The sequence below is a fragment of the Manis javanica genome, chromosome 7, assembly GCF_040802235.1.
Source record: "Manis javanica isolate MJ-LG chromosome 7, MJ_LKY, whole genome shotgun sequence".
Classification (NCBI taxonomy): Eukaryota; Metazoa; Chordata; class Mammalia; order Pholidota; family Manidae; genus Manis; species Manis javanica.
The window spans coordinates 66750933-66770230 of record NC_133162.1 but is presented as its reverse complement, the minus strand read 5'-3'; the positions used below and the strand labels follow the sequence as shown (position 1 = coordinate 66770230).

The 19298-nt window shown below is 41.1% G+C and overlaps 1 protein-coding gene across 1 annotated transcript; it reads right to left on the bottom strand.

Annotated features, from left to right (window-relative positions):
• Positions 1–3613: 3613 nt before the first annotated feature.
• On the bottom strand, positions 3614–18238 carry LOC140850302 (epidermal growth factor receptor kinase substrate 8-like). Its single transcript, XM_073240041.1, is given in 3 exon segments — positions 3614–3702; positions 16014–17692; positions 17694–18238. Coding segments are annotated over 3 exon segments (2124 nt in total). The 5' UTR covers positions 18050–18238.
• Positions 18239–19298: the final 1060 nt, after the last annotated feature.

Sequence of the window (19298 nt, the reverse complement as noted above, 5' to 3'; positions counted from 1 at the left end):
CTAGATTCCTTAGTTCTAGTAGTTTTGCAGTGGAGTCTTTAGGGTTTTTTATGTACAATATCATGTCATCTGCAAATAGGGACAGTTTGACTTCTTCTTTACCAATCTGGATTCCTTGTATTTCTTTGTTTTGTCTAATTGCTATGGCTAGGACCTCCAGTACCATGTTGAATAACAGTGGGGAGAGTGGGCATCCCTGTCTTGTTTCCGATCTCAGAGGAAAAGCTTTCAGCCTCTCGCTGTTCAGTATGATGTTAGCTGTGGGTTTATCATATATAGCCTTTATTATGTTGAGGTACTTGCCCTCTATACCCATTTTGCTGAGAGTTTTTATCATGAATGGATGTTGAATTTTGTCGAATGCTTTTTCAGCATCTATGGAGATGATCATGTGGTTTTTGTCTTTCTTTTTGTTGATGTGGTGGATGATGTTGATGGATTTTCGAATGTTGTACCATCCTTGAATCCCTGGGATGAATCCCACTTGGTCATGGTGTATGATCCTCTTGATGTATTTTTGAATTTGATTTGCTAATATTTTTTGAGTATTTTTGCATCTATGTTCATCAGGGTTATTGGTCTGTAGTTTTCTTTTCTGGTGGGGTCTTTGCCTGGTTTTGGTATTAGGGTGATGCTGGCTTCATAGAATGAGTTTGGGAGTATTCCCTCCTCTTCTATTTTTTGGAAAACTTTAAGGAGACTGGGTGTTATGTCTTCTCTGTATGTTTGATAAAATTCCGAGGTAAATCCATCTGGCCCGAGGTTTTGTTCTTGGGTAGTTTTTTGATTACTGATTCAATTTCGTTGCTGGTAATTGGTCTGTTTATATTTTCTGTTTCTTTCTGGGTCAGTCTTGGAAGGTTGTATTTTTCTCAGAAGTTGTCCATTTTTCCAGCTTGTTAGCATATAGGTTTTCATAGCATTCTCTAATAATTCTTTGTATTTCTGTGGGGTCCATCGTGATTTTTCCTTTCTCATTTCTAATTCTGTTGATGTGTGTTGACTCTCTTTTTCTCTTAATAAGTCTGGCTAGGGGCTTATCTATTTTGTTTATTTTCTCGAAGGACCAGCTCTTGGTTTCATTGATTTTTTTCTATTGTTTTATTCTTCTCTATTTTATTTATTTCTTCTCTGATCTTTATTATGTCCCTCCTTCTGCTGACCTTAGGCGTCATTTGTTCTTCTTTTTCCAATTTCAATAATTGTGACATTAGACTATTCATTTTGTATTCTTCCTTCTTTAAATATGCCTGAGTTGGTATATACTTTCCTCTTAAGACTGCTTTTGCTGCATCCCACAGAAGTTGGGGCTTTGTGTTATTGTTGTCATTTGTTTCCATATACTGCTGGATCTCCATTTTAGTTTGGTCATTGATCCATTGATTATTTAGGAGTATGTTGTTAAGCCTCCATGTGTTAGTGAGCCTTTTTGCTTTGTCTGTACAATTTATTTCTAGTTTTATACCTTTGTGGTCTGAAAAGTTGTCTCATAGGATTTCAATCTTTTGGAATTTACAGAGGTTCTTTTTGTGGCCTAGTATGTGGTCTATTCTGGAGAATGTTCCATGTGCACTTGAGAAGAATGTGTATCCTGTTGCTTTTGGATGTAGAGTTCTATAGATGTCTATTAGGTCCATCTGTTCTAGCGTGTTGTTCAGTGCCTCTGTGTCCTTACTTATTTTCTTCCTGGTGGATCTGTCCTTTGGGGTGAGTGGTGTGTTAAAGTCTCCCAAAATGAAGGCATTGCATTCTATTTCCTCCTTTAATTCTGTTAGTATTTGTTTCACATATGTTGGTGCTCCTGTATTGGGTGCATATGTTTAGAATGGTTATATCCTCTTGTTGGATTGAGCCCTTTATCATTATGTAATGTCCTTCTTTATCTCTTGTTACTTTCTTTATTTTGAAGTCTATTTCATCTGATACTAGTGTTGTAACACCTGCTTTTTTCTCTCTGTTGTTTGCATGAAATATCTTTTTCCATCCCTTGACTTTTAATCTGTGCATGTCTTTGGGTTTGAGGTGAGTCTCTTGTAAGCAGCATATAGATGGGTCTTACTTCTTTATCCATTCTATTACTCTATGTCTTTTGATTGGTGCATTCAGTCCATTTCCATTTAGGGTGATTATTGAAAGATATGTACTTATTGCCATTGCAGGCTTTAGATTTGTGGTTACCAAAGGTTCAAGGTTAGCTTCTTTACTACCTTACTGTCTGACCTCACTCACTTATCGAGCTGTTATAAACACAGTCTGATGATTATTTCTTTCCCTTCTTTTTCCTCCTCCTCCATTCTTCATATGTTGGGTGTTTTGTTCTGTGCTCTTTTTAGGAGTGCTCCCATCTAGAGCAGTCCCTCTAAGATACCCTGTAGAGGTGGTTTGTGGGAGGCAAATTCCCTCAACTTTTGCTTGTCTGGGAATTGTTTCATCCCTCCTTCATATTTAAATGATAATAGTGCTGGATACAGTATCCTTGGTTCAAGGGCCTTCTGTTTCATTGCATTAAATATATTATGCCATTCTCTTCTGGCCTGTAAGGTTTCTGTTGAGAAGTCTGATGATAACCTGATGGGTTTTCCTTTGTAGGTGACCTTTTTACTCTCTCTGGATGCCTTTAAATTCTGTCCTTGCTTTGATCTTTGCCATTTTAATTATTATGTGTCTTGGTGTTGACCTCTTTGGATCCCGTCTCTCAGGAGTTCTGTGTGCCTCCATAGTCTGAGCAACTATTTCCTCCCCCGGTTTGGGGTAGTTCTCAGAAATTATTTCTTCAAAGACACTTTCTATCCCTTTTTCTCTCTCTTATTCCTCTGGTACCCCTATAATGCAGATAGTGTTCCTTTTGGATTGGTCACACAGTTCTCTTAATATTGTTTCATTCCTGGAGATCCTTTTATCTCTCTTTGCGTCAGCTTCTATGCGTTCCTGTCCTCTGGTTTCTGTTCCATCAATGGCCTCTTGCATCTTATCCATGCTGCTTATAAATCCTTCCAGAGTTTGTTTCACTTCTGTAATCTCCCTCCAGACATCTGTGATCTCCCTCCGGACATCTGTAATCTCCCTCCAGACTTCATCCCTTAGCTCTTGCATATTTCTCTGTAGCTCTGTGAGCATGTTTATGATTTTTATTTTGAATTCTTTTTCATGGAGACTGGTTAGGTCTGCCTCTGCAGATCCTTTCTCAGGTGTAACTATCTTGATCTGGACCAGATTTTTTTGCCTTTTCATGGTGATAGCAGTGGCTGTAGGCAGGTTGCGGGTGTGTCAGCTGGGAGAAGAAAGTCCTTTCCTGCTTGCTGGATGCCTTGCCCTTCTCTGCTGCCTGTGACAGCTACCTGCACTCCTGGAGCAGCCACCAGATTAATTTCCTAAGTTACTGTGGGTGAGGTGTCCGTCCGAGCAGTGCGGAGCCCTGTGTGGAGTGGCAGGCATGCCAGGTGCACTCTTCCATGCTAGCGGTGACCCTGCTGGGCAGCTGTGTGGCAGCAGTGGCCTTTGGGTCTTGCCTGGGCGGCTGTGCGTTGGGCTGGGATTTTGGTTGGCTCCTGGGAGTGTGCCTGCTCCCTCTGGCTCTGCTGCTGGTGCGTGCGGGCCTTTTCCATGCAGGCTTCTACTGGGCTCTGGCTTCACTGCCGCTGGAGCGCGTGAGCCGTGCCCGGGCTGTTCGGTCGCGCTGCTGCGGGCTAGCACAAGCCTCTCCTGTGGTGCATGTATCCGCTCTCGGTTCCTTCCAGTACTTCCGCCCCCGGTGCGTACTCCCACTCTCCTGCTACTGGGCCCATGTGTTCATGTCCACGCCAGTTTTAGGAACAACTGACAGACTGCCTAGTCCTGTGAGGGGCTTCAGAGCTGCATTGCCTCCATTTAGGGCGCCTAAGTTTCCCCGGTATTCCCAGCTGCCTGGACAACTTTGTCCAGCTATGGGGTCCCTGTCTCTTTAAGACTTGCAGAAAGCACCCGCTTTTCTTTTGTCTCAGGGGTGCTGGTTGCGGGGACCTGCCCACAGGTTTTGCTTTTCTGTTTCTCTAATATCCAGCACCCCGTGCACCTTGTGTCTGCATTCTGGGTGCCGATTTCTAGAGCTGGTTGTTTAGCAGTCCTGGGCTTTCACTCCCTTCCTGTTGCGACTCCTTTCTTCCCGCTGGGTTTTGGGGTGGGGGAGAGTTCAGGTCCCGCCTGGCTGCGGCTTGTATCTTACCCCCTTCGCGTGATGCTGAGTTCTCGCAGATGTAGATGAATCCTGGCTATTGTACTGCATCCACTGGTGTCTCTTTTAGGAATAGTTGTATTTATTGTATTTTCATAAGTATATATATTTTGGGGAGGAGATTTCCTCTGAACTACTCATGCCACCATCTTCCCATGATCCTGTGCCCATTTTTTAATCAGGTTATTTGCTTTTTGGGTGTTGAGGCATGTGAGTTCTTTATATATTTTGGATCTTAACCCATTTTCAGATATGTCATTTACAAATATATTCTCCCATATGGGAAGATGACTTTTTGGTCTACTAATGGTATCCTTTGCTGTACAGAAGCTTTTTAGTTTGATGTAGTCCTATTTGTTCATTTTTGCTTTTGTTTCCCTTTCCTGAGGGCATGTGTTCAGGAAAGAGTTGCTCATGTTTATATTCTGGAGATTTTCGCCTGTGTTTTCTTCTAAGAGTTTTATGGTTTCATGACTTACATTGAGGTCTTAGATCCATTTCAAGTTAACTTTAGTGTATGGAGTTAGACAGTAATCCAGTTTCATTCTCTTGCATGTAGCTATCCAGTTTTGCCACCATCAGCTGTTGAAGAAGCTGTTAAATTTCCCCATTTTATATCCATGGCTCCTTTATCATATATTAATTGGCCATATATGTGTGGGTTTATATCTGGACTCTCTAGTCTGTTCCATTGGTCTATGGGTCTGTTCTTGTTCCAGTAACAAATTGTTTTGATTACTGTGGCTTTGTAGTAGAGCTTGAAGTTGGGGAATATAATCCCCCCAGCTGTGTTCTTCCTTATCAGGATTGCTTTGGCTATTCAGGGTCTTCTGTGGTTCTGTATTAATTTTAGAACTATTTGTTCTAGTTTGTTGAAGAATGCCATGGTATTTTGATAGGGATTGCATTGAATCTGTAGATTGCTTTAGGCAGGATGGCCATTTGACAACATTAATTCTTCATATCCATGAGCATGGGATAGATTTCCATTTATTGGTGTCTTTAATTTCTCTCATGAGTGTCTTGCAGTTTTCAGGGTGTAGATTTTTCATGTCCTTAGTTAGGTTTATTCCTAGGTATTTTATTATTTTTGATGCAAATTTAAATGGAATTATTATCCTGATTTTTCTTTCTGCTAATTCATTGCTAGTATATAGGAACACAACAGATTTCTATTAATTTTGTGTCCTGCAACATTGCTGAATTCAGTTATTCGAATAGTTTTTTGTGGAGTCTTTAGGGTTTTCTTTGTATAATATCATGTCATTTGCAGTGATAATTTAACTTCTTCCTTACCAATCTGGATGCTTTTTATTTCTTTCTGTTGTCTGACTGCCATGGCTAATACCTACAGTACTATGTTAAATAAAAGTATTGAGAATGGGCATCCTTGTCTTGTGAAAAGCCTTCAGCTTTCCACTGTTAAGTATGATGTTGGGTCTGGATTTGTCATATATGGCCTTTATAATGTTGAGGTACTTGTTCTCTATACCCATTTTGTTGAAAGTTTTTATCATGCATGGATGTTGAATTTTGCCAAGTGCTTTTTCAGTATCTATTGAGATGATCATGTGATTTTTGTCCTTGTTTTTGTTTATGTGATTTCTGATGTTGATTGATTTATGAATACTGTACCATCCTTGCATCCCTTGAATAAATCCCACAGTCACAATGGACAATCTTCTGATATATTTTTGGATTCAGTTTGCTAATATTTTGTTGAGGACTTTTGCATCTATGTGCATCAGGGATATTGGTCTGTAATCTTCTTGGTCATTTCTTTGTCTGGTTTTGGTATTAGAGTGATTCTGTCCTCATAGAATGAGTTTGGAAGTATTCCCTCCTCTTCTACCTTTTGGAAAACTTTCAGGAGGATGTGTATTAACTCTTTTTTAAATGTTTGATAAAATTCACCTGTGAAGACCTCTGGGATAGGGATTTTGTTCTTAGATAGTTTTTTGATTACCAGTTTTGTTTCATTGCTGGTAATTGGTCTGTCCAGATTTTCTGTTTCTTCCTGGGTCAGTCATGAAACGTATTTTTCTAGAAAGTTGTCCATTTCTTCTAGGTTATCCAATTTGCTAGCATATAATTTTTCATAATATTCTCTAATAATTCTTTGTATTTCTGTGATGTCTGTAGTTATTTTTCCTTTCTCATTTCTGATTCTGTTTATATGTGTGCACTCTCTTTTTTTTCTTAATAAGTCTGGCTAGGGGTTTATCTATTTTGTTTATTTTCTTGAAGAACCACCTCCTGGTTTCATTGATTCTGTTGTTTTATTCTTCTTAATTTTATTTAGTTCTGCTCTGATCTTTATTATATGCCTACTTTTACTGACTTTGGGCCCCACTTGTTCTTCTTTTTCTAGTTTCATTAACTGTGAGTTTAGACTGTTCATTTGGGATTGTTCTTTCTTGAGGTTAGCCTGTATTGCTATATACCTTCCTCTTAGAAAATTTTCCTCTTAGAAAAATATTTTACTCTTTGTTGTATCCCTCAGATTTTGTGTGGTTAAATTGTTTTCATTTGTCTCCACATATTGCTTGATCCCTGTTTTAATTTGGTCATTGATCCATTGATTATTTAGGAGCATGTTGTTAAGCCTTCATGTGTTTGTGGGCTTTTTTGTTTTCTTTGCATAATTTATTTCTAGTCTCATACCTTTGTCATGTGAGAAGCCAGTTGGCACAATTTCAATCTTTTTGAATTTACTGAGGCTCTTTTTGTGGCCTAACGTTATCTATTCTGTAAAATGTTCCATATGCGCTTGAGAAGAATGTGTATCCTGCTTCTTTTGGATGCAGTGTTCTGTGATGTCTGTTAGGTCCATCTGTCTAATGTGTTGCTGAGTGCCTCTGTCCCCTTACTTATTTTCTGTCTGGTTAATCTGTCTTTTGGTGTGAATGGTATATTGAAGTCTCCTAAAATGAATGCTTTGCATTGCATTTCTCCCTTTAATTCTGTTAGTATTTGTTTCACATATTTGGGTGCCCCTATGTTGGGTGCATAGATATTTATAATAGTTATATCCTCTTGATGGATTGACCACTTTAACATTATGTAATGTCCTTCTTTTTCTCTTGTTACTTTGTTTTGAAATTTATGTTGTCTGATATAAGTACTGCTACTCCTGCTATTTTTTCCCTATTAGTTGTGTGAAATATCTTTTTCTGTCCCTTCACTTTTAGTCTGTGTGTCTTTGGGTTTGAAGTGAGTCTCTTGTTGGCAGCATATAGATGTGTCTTGTTTTTTTATCCATTCTGTAACTATTTCTTTTAATTAGTACACTCAGTCCATTTACATTTAGGGTGATTATTGATAGATATGTACTTATTGCCATTGTAGGTTTTAGATTTGTGGTTGCAAAAGGTTCAAGGCCAGCTTTATTACAATCTAATATTCTATCTTAAATCATTTATTATGCAATTTCAAACACAGTCTAGAGAATCTTTTTTTCTCATGTTCTTCTTCCTTCTCTACTCTTTATACATTACGTGTCATATTCTGTGCTCTTTGTATATCCCTTGACTAACTTTATGAGTAGTTGATTTAAGTTTGTATTTGTTTAGTAATTAATTGGTGTACTTCCTTTACTGTGGTTTTATTTTCGCTGGTGACAGCTATTTAGCCTTAGGAGCACTTCTATCTAGAACAGTCACTTTAAGATACACTATAGAGATGGTTTGTGGGTGATGAATTCCCTCACATTTGCTTATCTCGAAGTTGTTTAATCCCTGCTTCAAATGTAAATGATAATCTTTCCAGGTAGAGTATTCTTGTTTGGAGACCCTTCTGTTTCATTGCATTAAATATATCATGCCACTCCTTTCTGGCCTGTAAGGTTTCTGCTGAGAAGTCTGCTGATAGCCTGATGGGCTTTCCTTTATAAGTGATCTTTTTTTCTCTCTCTGGCTGCTTTCCTTGTCCTTGATGTTTGCCATTTTAATTATTATGTATCTTGGTGTTGTCTTCCTAGGGTTCCTTTTGTTGGGAGATCTCTGCACTTCCATGACTTGAGTGACTATTTCCTTCCCCAGATTGAGGAAGTTTTCTACAATTATTTCCTCAAAGAGACTTTCCATCCCTTTTTCTCTCCCTCCTTCTTCTGGTATCCCTACAACCAAATATTGTTCTGTTTGGATTGGTTGCAGAGCTCTCTTATTATTCTTTCAATCCTAGAGATCCTTTTTTCTCTCTGTGCCTCAGCTTCTTTGTTTTCCTGCTAATTTCTATTTCATTTACTGTCTCCTCTACCTCATCTACTTTTAAATCCCTCCATTGTATGTTTTATTTCAGATACTGTATTCTTCAAATTTCCTATCTCTTTGTTGAAGTCCTCCCTGAGATCTTGAATATTTTTCTGTAGCTCCATGATCATGTTTATGACTTTTATTTTGAACTCTTTATCAAGCAGATTGGTGATTTCAGTTTCACTAAGCCTTTTCCTGGCATTTTTTTCTTCTAATTTGGTTTGGGCCAAATTCCTTTGCTACTTCATTTTTTAGTGTTTTGTATGGCATAACTTTGTGTAGGCAGTGCTCTCTTGGGCCCAGAAGCTCAGTTTCCTGTATGGAAGCCCTAGCTATTGATGAGCAGTGGGTGTGGTGCCTTTCTGCCTAGCTTGTAAAGTGAGCTGTGTGGGCCATCAGCTGATTGTGAGAGCAGGGAGAATACTCTCTGGAGCTGCCCTTCTGCTGACCTGCAGCAATGGAAGTAGTCACAGATGAGTGGAACCGGCATCTGCCATGAGGAAAGTGCTCTTCTGGGAGGGATTCCTGCCTTCCTGGTTGTAATGCCTGCCTCCCCTGCCAGGTCAAGTGGGCTGTGCGCACCAGGAGGAGCCTCTGTGCTACACCCCTGTAGCTGCTGTGTGTGGAGTCACCCTCTGGCTGCCTGGTGCAATGTCAGTGCAGGCAGGTGAGCAGGTCTGGCATCTTCCAGGAGGAAGAAGAGGCAGGGTGCACACTGCAGGGGAGAGCCTTGGGGCTGTGTAGGCAGAGAGAGGAATGGAGCATCTGAAACTCCTGAGATTTCCCAACCTGCTGGGCTGAGTCTGCTGGGAAAGTTTTGTCCAGCTGCCCTTTCTCCTGAGCAGAGCGCTCTGTGTAATCTTTGCCCCTTTAACACCTGTCTTGCTTCTGGGAAGTCCTTCAAACTCCCCACCTTTCTTTTGTCCTGGTTGTGTGTACCTGTTCTCCACAAGCAGCTGGAATCTTAGTCTTTCCAAGTATTCCACCTGTCTGTGCTTTCCAACCCCACTGATCTCCAGAGCACCATGTGAGGTAGGTTTGTGCTCCTGGAACAGGTCTCAAGGGCTGGGTGTTCCGAGGTCCTGTGCTTCTAGTCCCTCCCTGCTCTGTTCCTCTTCCTCTGCAGTAGGGGAGGGGGAGGGCTTGGGTCCTGCTGGATCACAGCTTTGCTGCCTTACCCTTTTCTGTGAGGTTTCTCTTCTTCCCCAGATGTGGGTAGTCTGTTCTCCAGTCTTTTTTTTTTTTTACTTTTTAAAAATTTTGTTATCATTAATGTACAATTCCATGAAGACATTATGTTTACTAGGCTCTCCCCTACCCCAAGTCCCCCCCACAACCCCATTACAGTCACTGTCCATCAGCATAGTAAGATGTTGTAGAATCACTACTTGTCTTCTCTGTGTTGCACAGCCCTCCCCTTTCCCCCACCCCCCACATTATACATGCTAATCATAATACCCCCTTTCTTCTTCCCTGCCTTTATCCCTCCCTACCCTCCCATCCTCCCCAGTCTCTTTCCCTTTGGTGACTCTTAGTCCATTATTGGGGTCTGTGATTCTGCTGCTGTTTTGTTCCTTCAGTTTTTCCTTTGTTCTTATACTCCACAGATGAGTGAAATCATTTGGTATTTATCTTTCTCCACTTGGCTTATTTCACTGAGCATAATATCCTCTAGCTCCATCCATGTTGTGGCAAATTGTAGGATTTTTTTCTTCTTATGGCTGAATAATATTCCATTGTGTATATGTACCACATCTTTATCCATTCATCTACTGATGGACACTTAGGCTGTTTCCATTTCTTGGCTATTGTAAATAGTGCTGCGATAAATATAGGGGTGCATCTGTCTTTTTCAAACTGGAGTGCTGTATTCTTAGGGTAAATTCCTAGAAGTGGAATTCCTGGGTCAAATGGTAAGTTTATTTTGAGCATTTTGAGGAACCTCCATACTGCTTTCCACAATGGTTGAACTAATTTACATTCCCATCAGCAGTGTAGGAGGGTTCCCCTTTCTCCACAACCTCGCCAACATTTGTTGTTGTTTGTCTTTTGGAATGGTAGCCATCCTTACTGGTGTGAGGTGATATCACATTGTGGTTTTAATTTGCATTTCCCTGATAATTAGCGATGTGGAGCATCTTTCATGTGTCTGTTGGCCATCTTAATTTCTTCTTCTTTGGGGAACTGTCTGTTCAGCTCCTCTGCCCATTTTTAAATTGGATTATTGGCTTTTTGTTTGTTGAGGTGCATGAGCTCTTTATATATTTTGGATGTCAAGACTTTATCAGATTTGTCATTTATGAATATGTTCTCCCATACTGTAGGATACCTTTTTGTTCTATTGATGGTGTCCTTTGCTGTACAGAAGCTTTTCAGCTTGATATAGTCCTACTTGTGCATTTTTGCTTTTGTTTCCCTTGCACAGGGAGATATGTTCATGAAAAAATCGCTAATGTTTTGTCCAAGAGATTTTTGCCTATGTTTTTTTCTAAGAGTTTTATGGTTTCATGACTTACATTCAGGTCTTTGATCCATTTTGAATTTACTTTTGTTTATGGGGCTAGACAGTGATCCAGTTTCATTCTCTTACACATAGCTGTCCAGTTTTGCCAGCACCATCTGTTGAAGAGACTGTCATTTCCCCATTGTATGTACATGGCTCCTTTATAGAATATTAATTGACCATACATGTTTAGGTTAATCTCTGGAGTCTCTAATCTGTTCCACTGGTATGTGGCTCTGTTCTTGTGCCAGTACCAAATTGTTTTGATTACTATGGCTTTGTAGTAGAGCTTGAAGTTGGGGAGTGAGATCGCCCCCCACACTTTATTCTTCTTTCTCAGGATTGCTTTGGCTATTCGGGGTCTTTGGTGTTTCCATATGAATTTTAGAACAATTTGTTCCAATTTGTTGAAGAATGTTGTTGGTAATTTGATAGGGATTGCATCAAATCTGTTTATTGCTTTGGGCAGGATGGCCATTTTGACTATATTAATTCTTCTGAGACTGAAGCAGGGGATGAGTTTCCATTTGTTAATGTCCTCTTTAATTTCTCTTAAGAGTGTCTTATAATTTTCAGGGTATAGGTCTTTCACTTCTTTGGTTAGGTTTATTCCTAGGTATTTTATTCTTTTTGATGCTATTGTGAATGGAATTGTTTTCCTGATTTCTCTTTCTATTGGTTCATTGTTAGTGTACAGGAAAGCTACAGATTTATGTGTGTTAATTTTGTATCCTGCAACTTTGCTGTATTCCAATATCAGTTCTAGTAGTTTTGGAGTGGAGTCTTTAGGGTTTTTTCATGTACAATATCACATCATCTGCAAATAGTGACAGTTTAACTTCTTCTTTACCAATCTGGATTCCTTGTATTTCTTTGTTTTGTCTAATTGCTGTGGCTAGGACTTCCAGTACTATGTTAAATAACAGTGGGGAGAGTGGGCATCCCTGTCTTGTACCCAATCTCAGAGGAAAAGCTTTCAGCTTCTCGCTGTTCAGTATGATGTTGGCTGTGGGTTTATCATATATGGCCTTTATTATGTTGAGGTACTTGCCCTCTATACCCATTTTGCTGAGAGTTTTTATCATGAATGAATGTTGAATTTTGTCAGATGCTTTTTCAGCATCTATGGAGATGATCATGTGGTTTTTGTCTTTGTATTTGTTTATGTGGTGGATGATGTTGATGGATTTTCAAATGTTGTACCATCCTTGCATCCCTGGGATGAATCCCACTTTGTCGTTGTGTATGATCCTTTTGATAAATTTTTGAATTCTGTTTGCTAATATTTTATTGAGTATTTTTGCATCTACGTTCATCAGGGTTATTGGTCTGTAGTTTTCTTTTCTGGTGGGGTCTTTGCCTTGTTTTGGTATTAGGGTGATGTTGGCTTCATAGAATGAGTTTGGGAGTATTCCCTCCTCTTCTATTTTTGGAAAACTTTAAGGAGAATGGGTATTATATCTTCCCTGTATGTCTGATAAAATTCTGAGGTAAATCCATCTGGCCCGGGAGTTTGTTCTTGGGTAGTTTTTTTTATTACCGCTTCAATTTCTTTGCTGGTAATTGGTTTGTTTAGATTTTGTGTTTCTTCCTTGGTCAGTGTTGGAAGGTTGTATTTTTCTATGAAGTTGTCTGTTTTTCTAGGTTTTCCAGTTTCTTAGCATATAGGTTTTCATAGTAGTCTCTAATAATTCTTTGTATTTCTGTTGGGTCCGTCACGATGTTTCCTTTCTTGTTTCTGATTCTGTTGATGTGTGTTGATTCTCCTTTTCTCTTAATAAGTCTGGGTAGAGGCTTATCTATTTTGTTTATTTTCTCAAAGAACTATCTCTTGGTTTCATTGATTTTTTCTATTGTTTTATGCTTCTCAATTTTGTTTATTTCTTCTCTGATCTTTATTATGTCCCTCCTTCTGCTGACCTTAGGCCTCATTTGTTCTTCTTTTTCCAATTTTGATAATTGTGACATTAGACTATTCATTTGGGATTGTTCTTCCTTCTTTCAGTATGCCTGGATTGCTATATACTTTCCTCTTAAGACTGCTTTTGCTGCATCCCATAGAAATTGTGGCTTTGTGTTGTTGTTGTCATTTATTTCCATACATTGCTGGATCTCCATTTTAATTTGGTCATTGATCCATTGATAGTTTAGAAGCGTGTTGTTATGCCTCCATGTGTTTGTAAGCCTTTTTGCTTTCTTTGTATAGTTTATTTCTAGTTTTAAACCTCTGTGGTCTGAAAAATTGGTTGGTAGAATTTCAATCTTTTTTATTTTACTGAGGCTCTTTTTGTGTCCTAGTATGTGGTCTATTCTGGAGAATGTTCCATGTGCACTTGAGAAGAATGTCTATCCTGTTGCTTTTTGGTGTAGAGTTCTGCTAGTTGTCTATTAGGTCCATCTGTTTGAGTGTGTTGTTCAGTGCCTCTGTGTCCTTACTTATTTTCTGTCTGGTGGATCTCTCCTTTGGAGTGAGTGGTGTGTTGAAATCTCCTAAAATGAATGCATTGCATTCTGTTTCCTCCTTTAGTTCTGTTAGTATTTGTTTCACATATGCTGGTGCTCCTGTGTTGGGTGCACATATATGTATAATGGATATATTCTCTTGTTGGACTGAGCCCTTTATCACTATGTAATGTCCTTCTTTATCTCTTGTTACTCTCTTTGTTTTGCAATCTATTTTATCTGATGCTAGTACTGCAACACGTGCTTTCTTCTCTCTATTGTTTGCATGAAATATCTTTTCCATCCCTTGACTTTTAGTCTGTGCATGTCTTTGGGTTTGAGGTGAGTCTCTTGTAAGCAGAATATAGATGGGTCTTGTTTTTCTATCCATTCAGTGACTCTATGTCTTTTGATTGGTGCATTCAGTCCATTTACATTTAGGGTGATTATTGATAGGTATGTTCTTATTGCCATTTCAGGCTTTAGATTTGTGGTTACCAAAGGTTCAAGGTTACTTTACTTACTATCTAAGAGTCTAACTTAACTCACTTAGTATGCTGTTACAAACACAATCTAAAGGTTCTTTTCTATTTCTCCTCCTTTTCTTTCTCCTTCATTCTTTATATATTAGGTATCAAATTCTGTACTTTTGTCTATCCCTTGATTGACTTTGGGGATAGTCTATTTAATTTTATGTTTGCCCTGCAATCAGCTGCTCCACCCTCCCTACTGTGGTTTTACTACCTCTGGTGACAGCTATCCAACCCTAGGAGCACTTCCATCTATAGCAGTCCCTCCAAAATAGACTGCAGAGATGGCTTGTGGGAGGTAAACTCTCTCAGCTTTTGCTTATCTGGAAATTGTTTAATCCCTCCTTCAAATTTAAATGATAATCTCACCAGATAAAGGAATCTTGGTTCTAGGCCCTTCTGCTTCATGGCATTAAATACATCATGCCACTCCCTTCTGGCCTGTAAGGTTTCTGCTGAGAAGTCTGATGTTAGCCTGATGGGCTTTCCTTTGCATGTGATCTTATTTCTGCCTGTGGCTGCTTTTAACAGTCTGTGCTTATCCTTGATCTTTCCCATTTTAATTACTATGTGTCTTGGTGTTGTCTTCCTTGGGTCCCTTGTGTTGGGAGATCTGTGGATCTCCATGGCCTGAGAGACTATCTCCTTCCCCAGATTGGGGAAGTTTTCAGCAACTACCTCCTCAATGACACTTTCTATCCCTGTCTCTCTCTCTCTCTTCTTCTTCTGGTATCCCTATAATGCAAATATTGTTTCGCTTTGATTGGTCACACAGTTCTCTCAATATTCTTTCATTTTTAGAGATCCTTTTTTCTCTCTGTGCCTCAGCTTCTTTGTATTCCTCTTCTCTAGTTTTTATTTCATTTATTGTCTCCTCCACCATGTCCCACCTGCTTTTAATACTCGCCATCGTGCTCTTCAAAGATTGGATCTGTGATCTGAATTCATTCCTGAGCTCTTGGATGTCTTTCTGTACCTCCATTAGAATGTTGATGATTTTTATTTTGAACTCCCTTTCAGGAAGAGTCATGAGGTCCATATCATTTAAATCTTTCTCAGGAGTTGTATTAATAATTTTACTCTGGACAAGGTTCCTTTGGTGTTTCATGTTTGTATATGGCACCCTCTGGTGTCCAGAAGCTTTACTCTGGAGCGACTCAGTCCCTGAAGCAATGTCGGGGGTCGCAGGGGAGTGGTACTGGTACCTGGGGGAAGGAAAGAGCTGTTTCCCGCCTCCTTGCTGCTGTGCCTATCTCCACTGCTTGAGCCAGTGGGCCGGTCACAGAGGTATGTTTTTGTCCCAGAGCAGCCGGATATGGATCCCTGCTTTCCACAAGCAGCTGGAATCCCAGTCTCCCCAGGAACTCTGCCTGTATTAGCTTTCCAACCCGGTAGTCTTGCGAGTCTCATGAAAGCACCATGAAATGTAGGTTTGTGCTCTCAGCGCAGATCTCTGGAGCTAGGTATTCAGCAGTTCCAAGCCTTCCACTCCCTCCCTGCTCCATTTCTCTTCCTCCCGCTGGTGAGCTGGGGTGGGGGAGGGGCTCTGGTCCTGCAGAACCACAGCCCTGGTATGTTACCCTGTTCGCTGAGGTCTGCTCTTTTCTCCAGGTGTATGCAGTCTGACGCTGTCCTCTTTCCTGTGGCTCTCTCAGGATTAGTTGTGCCAATTAAATTTTCTAATTGTATCAAGTTTTAGGAGAAAGCCTCTGTCTCTCCTCTCATGCTGCCATCTTTAATCTGTTCTCCATTCTTAAGGTCATTTTTTCAGGATTAGTTGTATTTGCTGTATTTTCATGTTTTATGTGATTTTGGGAGGAGGTTTCTGCCTCACTTCTCACACTGCCATCTTTTCCCTCTCCTCAAGTAATGCATTTTCACAGAATCAAGACGTTATTTTTGTATATTATATCACTTAAACAAACTGTGTTTCATTTGCTCTAATTAGTTTTAAAAGTCACATGGAGATGGCAACTGAAGTCTTAGAAAATTGAAATATAATTTTTTTTTTACACTCAGAAGCACTTTTAATTTGCAGAAGAAACTGGGTATTTTTGCCTCTGTGGGACACTTACGGTCCACAGGAAGTTGCTTGTATCTCTGGCTGTCGTGCACAATACTGCCACCGCTGTCGCTGGAGCTGCTGTTCTGACGGGTTACATTTGCTGGGACCTTTGACACAGGAACAGGTGCAGGAGTAGAAGGTGGAAGGGGGACGGGAATAGGAGCCGGTATTGGAGGAGGAGATGGAGCGGAGGGAGGGTCACCTGCTCTTGGACCATATTCCATCCTTTGTTTCTGTATGGCATGTGTGTACGGTTGATCAGCACGCCCTGATCCCGATTCGGGAGGTCTCACAACATCCAAAATGTTATTTGGCACAAATTCGGAGTGTCCCCTTGCATTTTGGACTCTCCACCATTGCTTCCTGTCGTCAAGGATCTCTAAAATATCATCCTTTAGAACGGAGAGCTCACTGCTGTTCCTCGCCACAAAGTCGTACTTGGATTTGGCATATTTCTTGGGCTGTGTTTTGAGGGGATCATAATTTCTATCTACATGGCGATCAGGAGTTGGTTTAAAAGGGGCGGCGGCTTCCCCTGGGTCCATAGGAGGCCCTCTTGTGTAAATGTTGTTGAAGCCATACCCATCAGCCAGAGGATACTCTGATACACTCGATTGCTCTGTGGATAATCTTTTTGATTCTTGTTTGCGCTGATTTTCTGCATTTGCCACAGATTCCACCAGCTGATAAATCTCTTGTTCCACTGGGGGTCCCATGAAGTTCAGCACTGGGGGCTCCCAACCATTGCGGAAACGTGGAACATATGGTGGAATAAACTGTTCTTTTGGCCATTCTGTTCTGGCTTTCATCCAAGCATCTTCCAGTGACACCCACAGCTGCCTTTCTTCGGCATTGACAGTATAATTTAAGAAATCAATTGTGTCCTTAGTCAGTAGGGGGCTGAGTACTGAACTGGCTAGTTCAGGACCTCCTGTTGCCTGCACCACCATATTTAATGGAGTAAATAAAATATGAACCAAATCTGCAGCACTAGGGTTCTGGATATGACACTTTAATTTGGCCAGAAGGTTAAATCCCTGTTTAAACTTTTGGAAACAGTCAACAAATTCATCAGGAGGTGGAGGTTTTGCCCGCAGAGTTAAGACACCCTCTCCTGGTCCTTTCCTTTTATTTTTCTTAGTTTTCTTTCTTTTAGAAAGTTCAGAAAATGCTTCAGCTGCTTTTTGGAGTTTTGTGATAAAAAATTCAATGTCATCCAAAATGTGGTTTAAGATTTGCACATCTCTGTCAATTCGGGCTGCTGTCATCTCAGGTGTTCCTTCCTGCTCATGATACTGCCTTGGTTTCTCAAGGTCGCCTTGGTCAGCTGCCCATGCAGACCAGGCTGCCACCCGACTCTGAACATCCACTTGGGTAACAGTCCCGGGGGGCACAGGGGCAGGAGCTCTTGGTGGAGGTGGTATACCAGGGTCTGCTCTGGCCATCATCCTCAAGGCCTCGGGACGCCTCTTCTGCTTCCCTCCTTTACTGTCGCTGATTGCGTTTTCAAGATCTTCGCTAATTAGGTTTGCCTTAATTTCATCACACTGGAAAAGGTGAAGATCTGGCTTGTTCTGAGTTGGCTCTTCGCACACCAAGGCAAGAACTGAATCATAGCTACAGGAATGCATCACAGCTTGGCAGTGTTCGATTGTGCTTAAAGGAAAATTCTCCAGTTCATTCTTTGACTAAATCAGTCAGGCTCACTGCTCTGTCATCCACTTGAAGAATCATATCTTGAGTCCATACTTTGCCTTTGGCATCTAGTAATTTCAGTTTCCTTATTCCATCATCAACAGTAATCATAGCATCTTTCCAGTCCAGAACAAAGGTAGTCAAGTGTTCAACACGGTATTGAGATATATCCGACACACTGCTGACACTGTCCCGTGCATAATTCTTCCTTTGTTCGTAAAGGGCCTTTGCACTTGCTTTTGAACTGTGTTCTCTGTCCATCTGAGAAAAGGTGGGTGATGATCCATAGCCATTTATTTGAGATGGATACACTCCCAAACCACTAGGATGATTAGAAATATGACCATTCATTGTGGCCTTCACTCCTATATTCTCAAAAATGAATATATGCTAATTCTCACGGTTCCGCTTCAGTCCAACAAGAGCTGTTTTAAAGCTGACCTTGGATCCGCCCTCGGGGCCGCGGCACTCCGCCGAGGCTCCGCGAGCCCAGGCGAGGCAGGAGGCGGCCCGGAGAAAGCCCTCGAACCGGACCGCGCCCCTACGAGCCTCCGCGAGACGAGAGCCGCCGTCCGCCTGCAGCCGAAGAGCGGCGGTCTCCCCGGCGAGCACAGGCACCAGGCGCGCTCTGGGCAGGACTGCCGCGCCCGCCGCCGCCAGCGAAGTAGAAATATAATTTTTAACTATTCAATAAAGCTGGAGGAGGGAGGAGAAAACAAAAAATACTATGAATGCCTACTGTGCTCAGTTTCCTCATCTGTATCATAAATAAAGTAATGGTGCTCACCTTGTCATGACAATTACATGACTTTATTCATGTAGCGCTTTTACAGCAGGGCCTAGCAATTATTAAGCACTCGGCAAGTGGTGACGTGGTTCCTACTATTGCTCCTTGTAATTGCTAGGCACTGTGCGAGGTAAAGAGAGAGCTCCTCAGAGTGTGTAGGGCATGTTCTCCAGAAGCCCAAAACAAACTCAGAGGTGGGACATAGTCAGTGGACAGTGGAGGCGCCTAGAATTGAGGACTGGCTGGCTTTCATGAGACCAAGGGGATCTAAAGTCAAGTGAGAGCAGCAATAAAGTGTGTGGCTCCCATGCTCACTATCGGCTGGGTGACAGCATTGTGGCTTTAGGAAAGGCGGTTGGAAGAGGATTCCTGGCTACGCACAGAACTGTGGTAGGAAATGGGAGGAGTCACGGTAGGAGAGGATACAGCAAAGGGCACAGCTCATGGGAGAGAAGCTCAGTGTTTAGAAAGGTCTGTGGCCCTTCCAAGAGCTTAACTATGAATCAGGAGCAGGACCAATGCCCATTGTTCAGCTTAGACACATAGTGTATGGACTGGGGCAAACAGAAGGGTGCTTGTGACTGAGTAGGAGACGTCAGGCATGAAGGTGGTGGAGAGGGAGGACTAACATTGACTATTAATACCAAAGGCTTTACTGAAAGTTTACAGGACTGTTGATAAAAGCCTGTGGAAATACGTGGAGAAAGGAAGTTTCATAAAGTAACCAGAGTTGTTCAGCTAATAAGTGTTGGAGCCTTGCTGCTCTGTTCTGTTCTGTTTGATGTATTATAATGACTAAATATATTTGGGTGT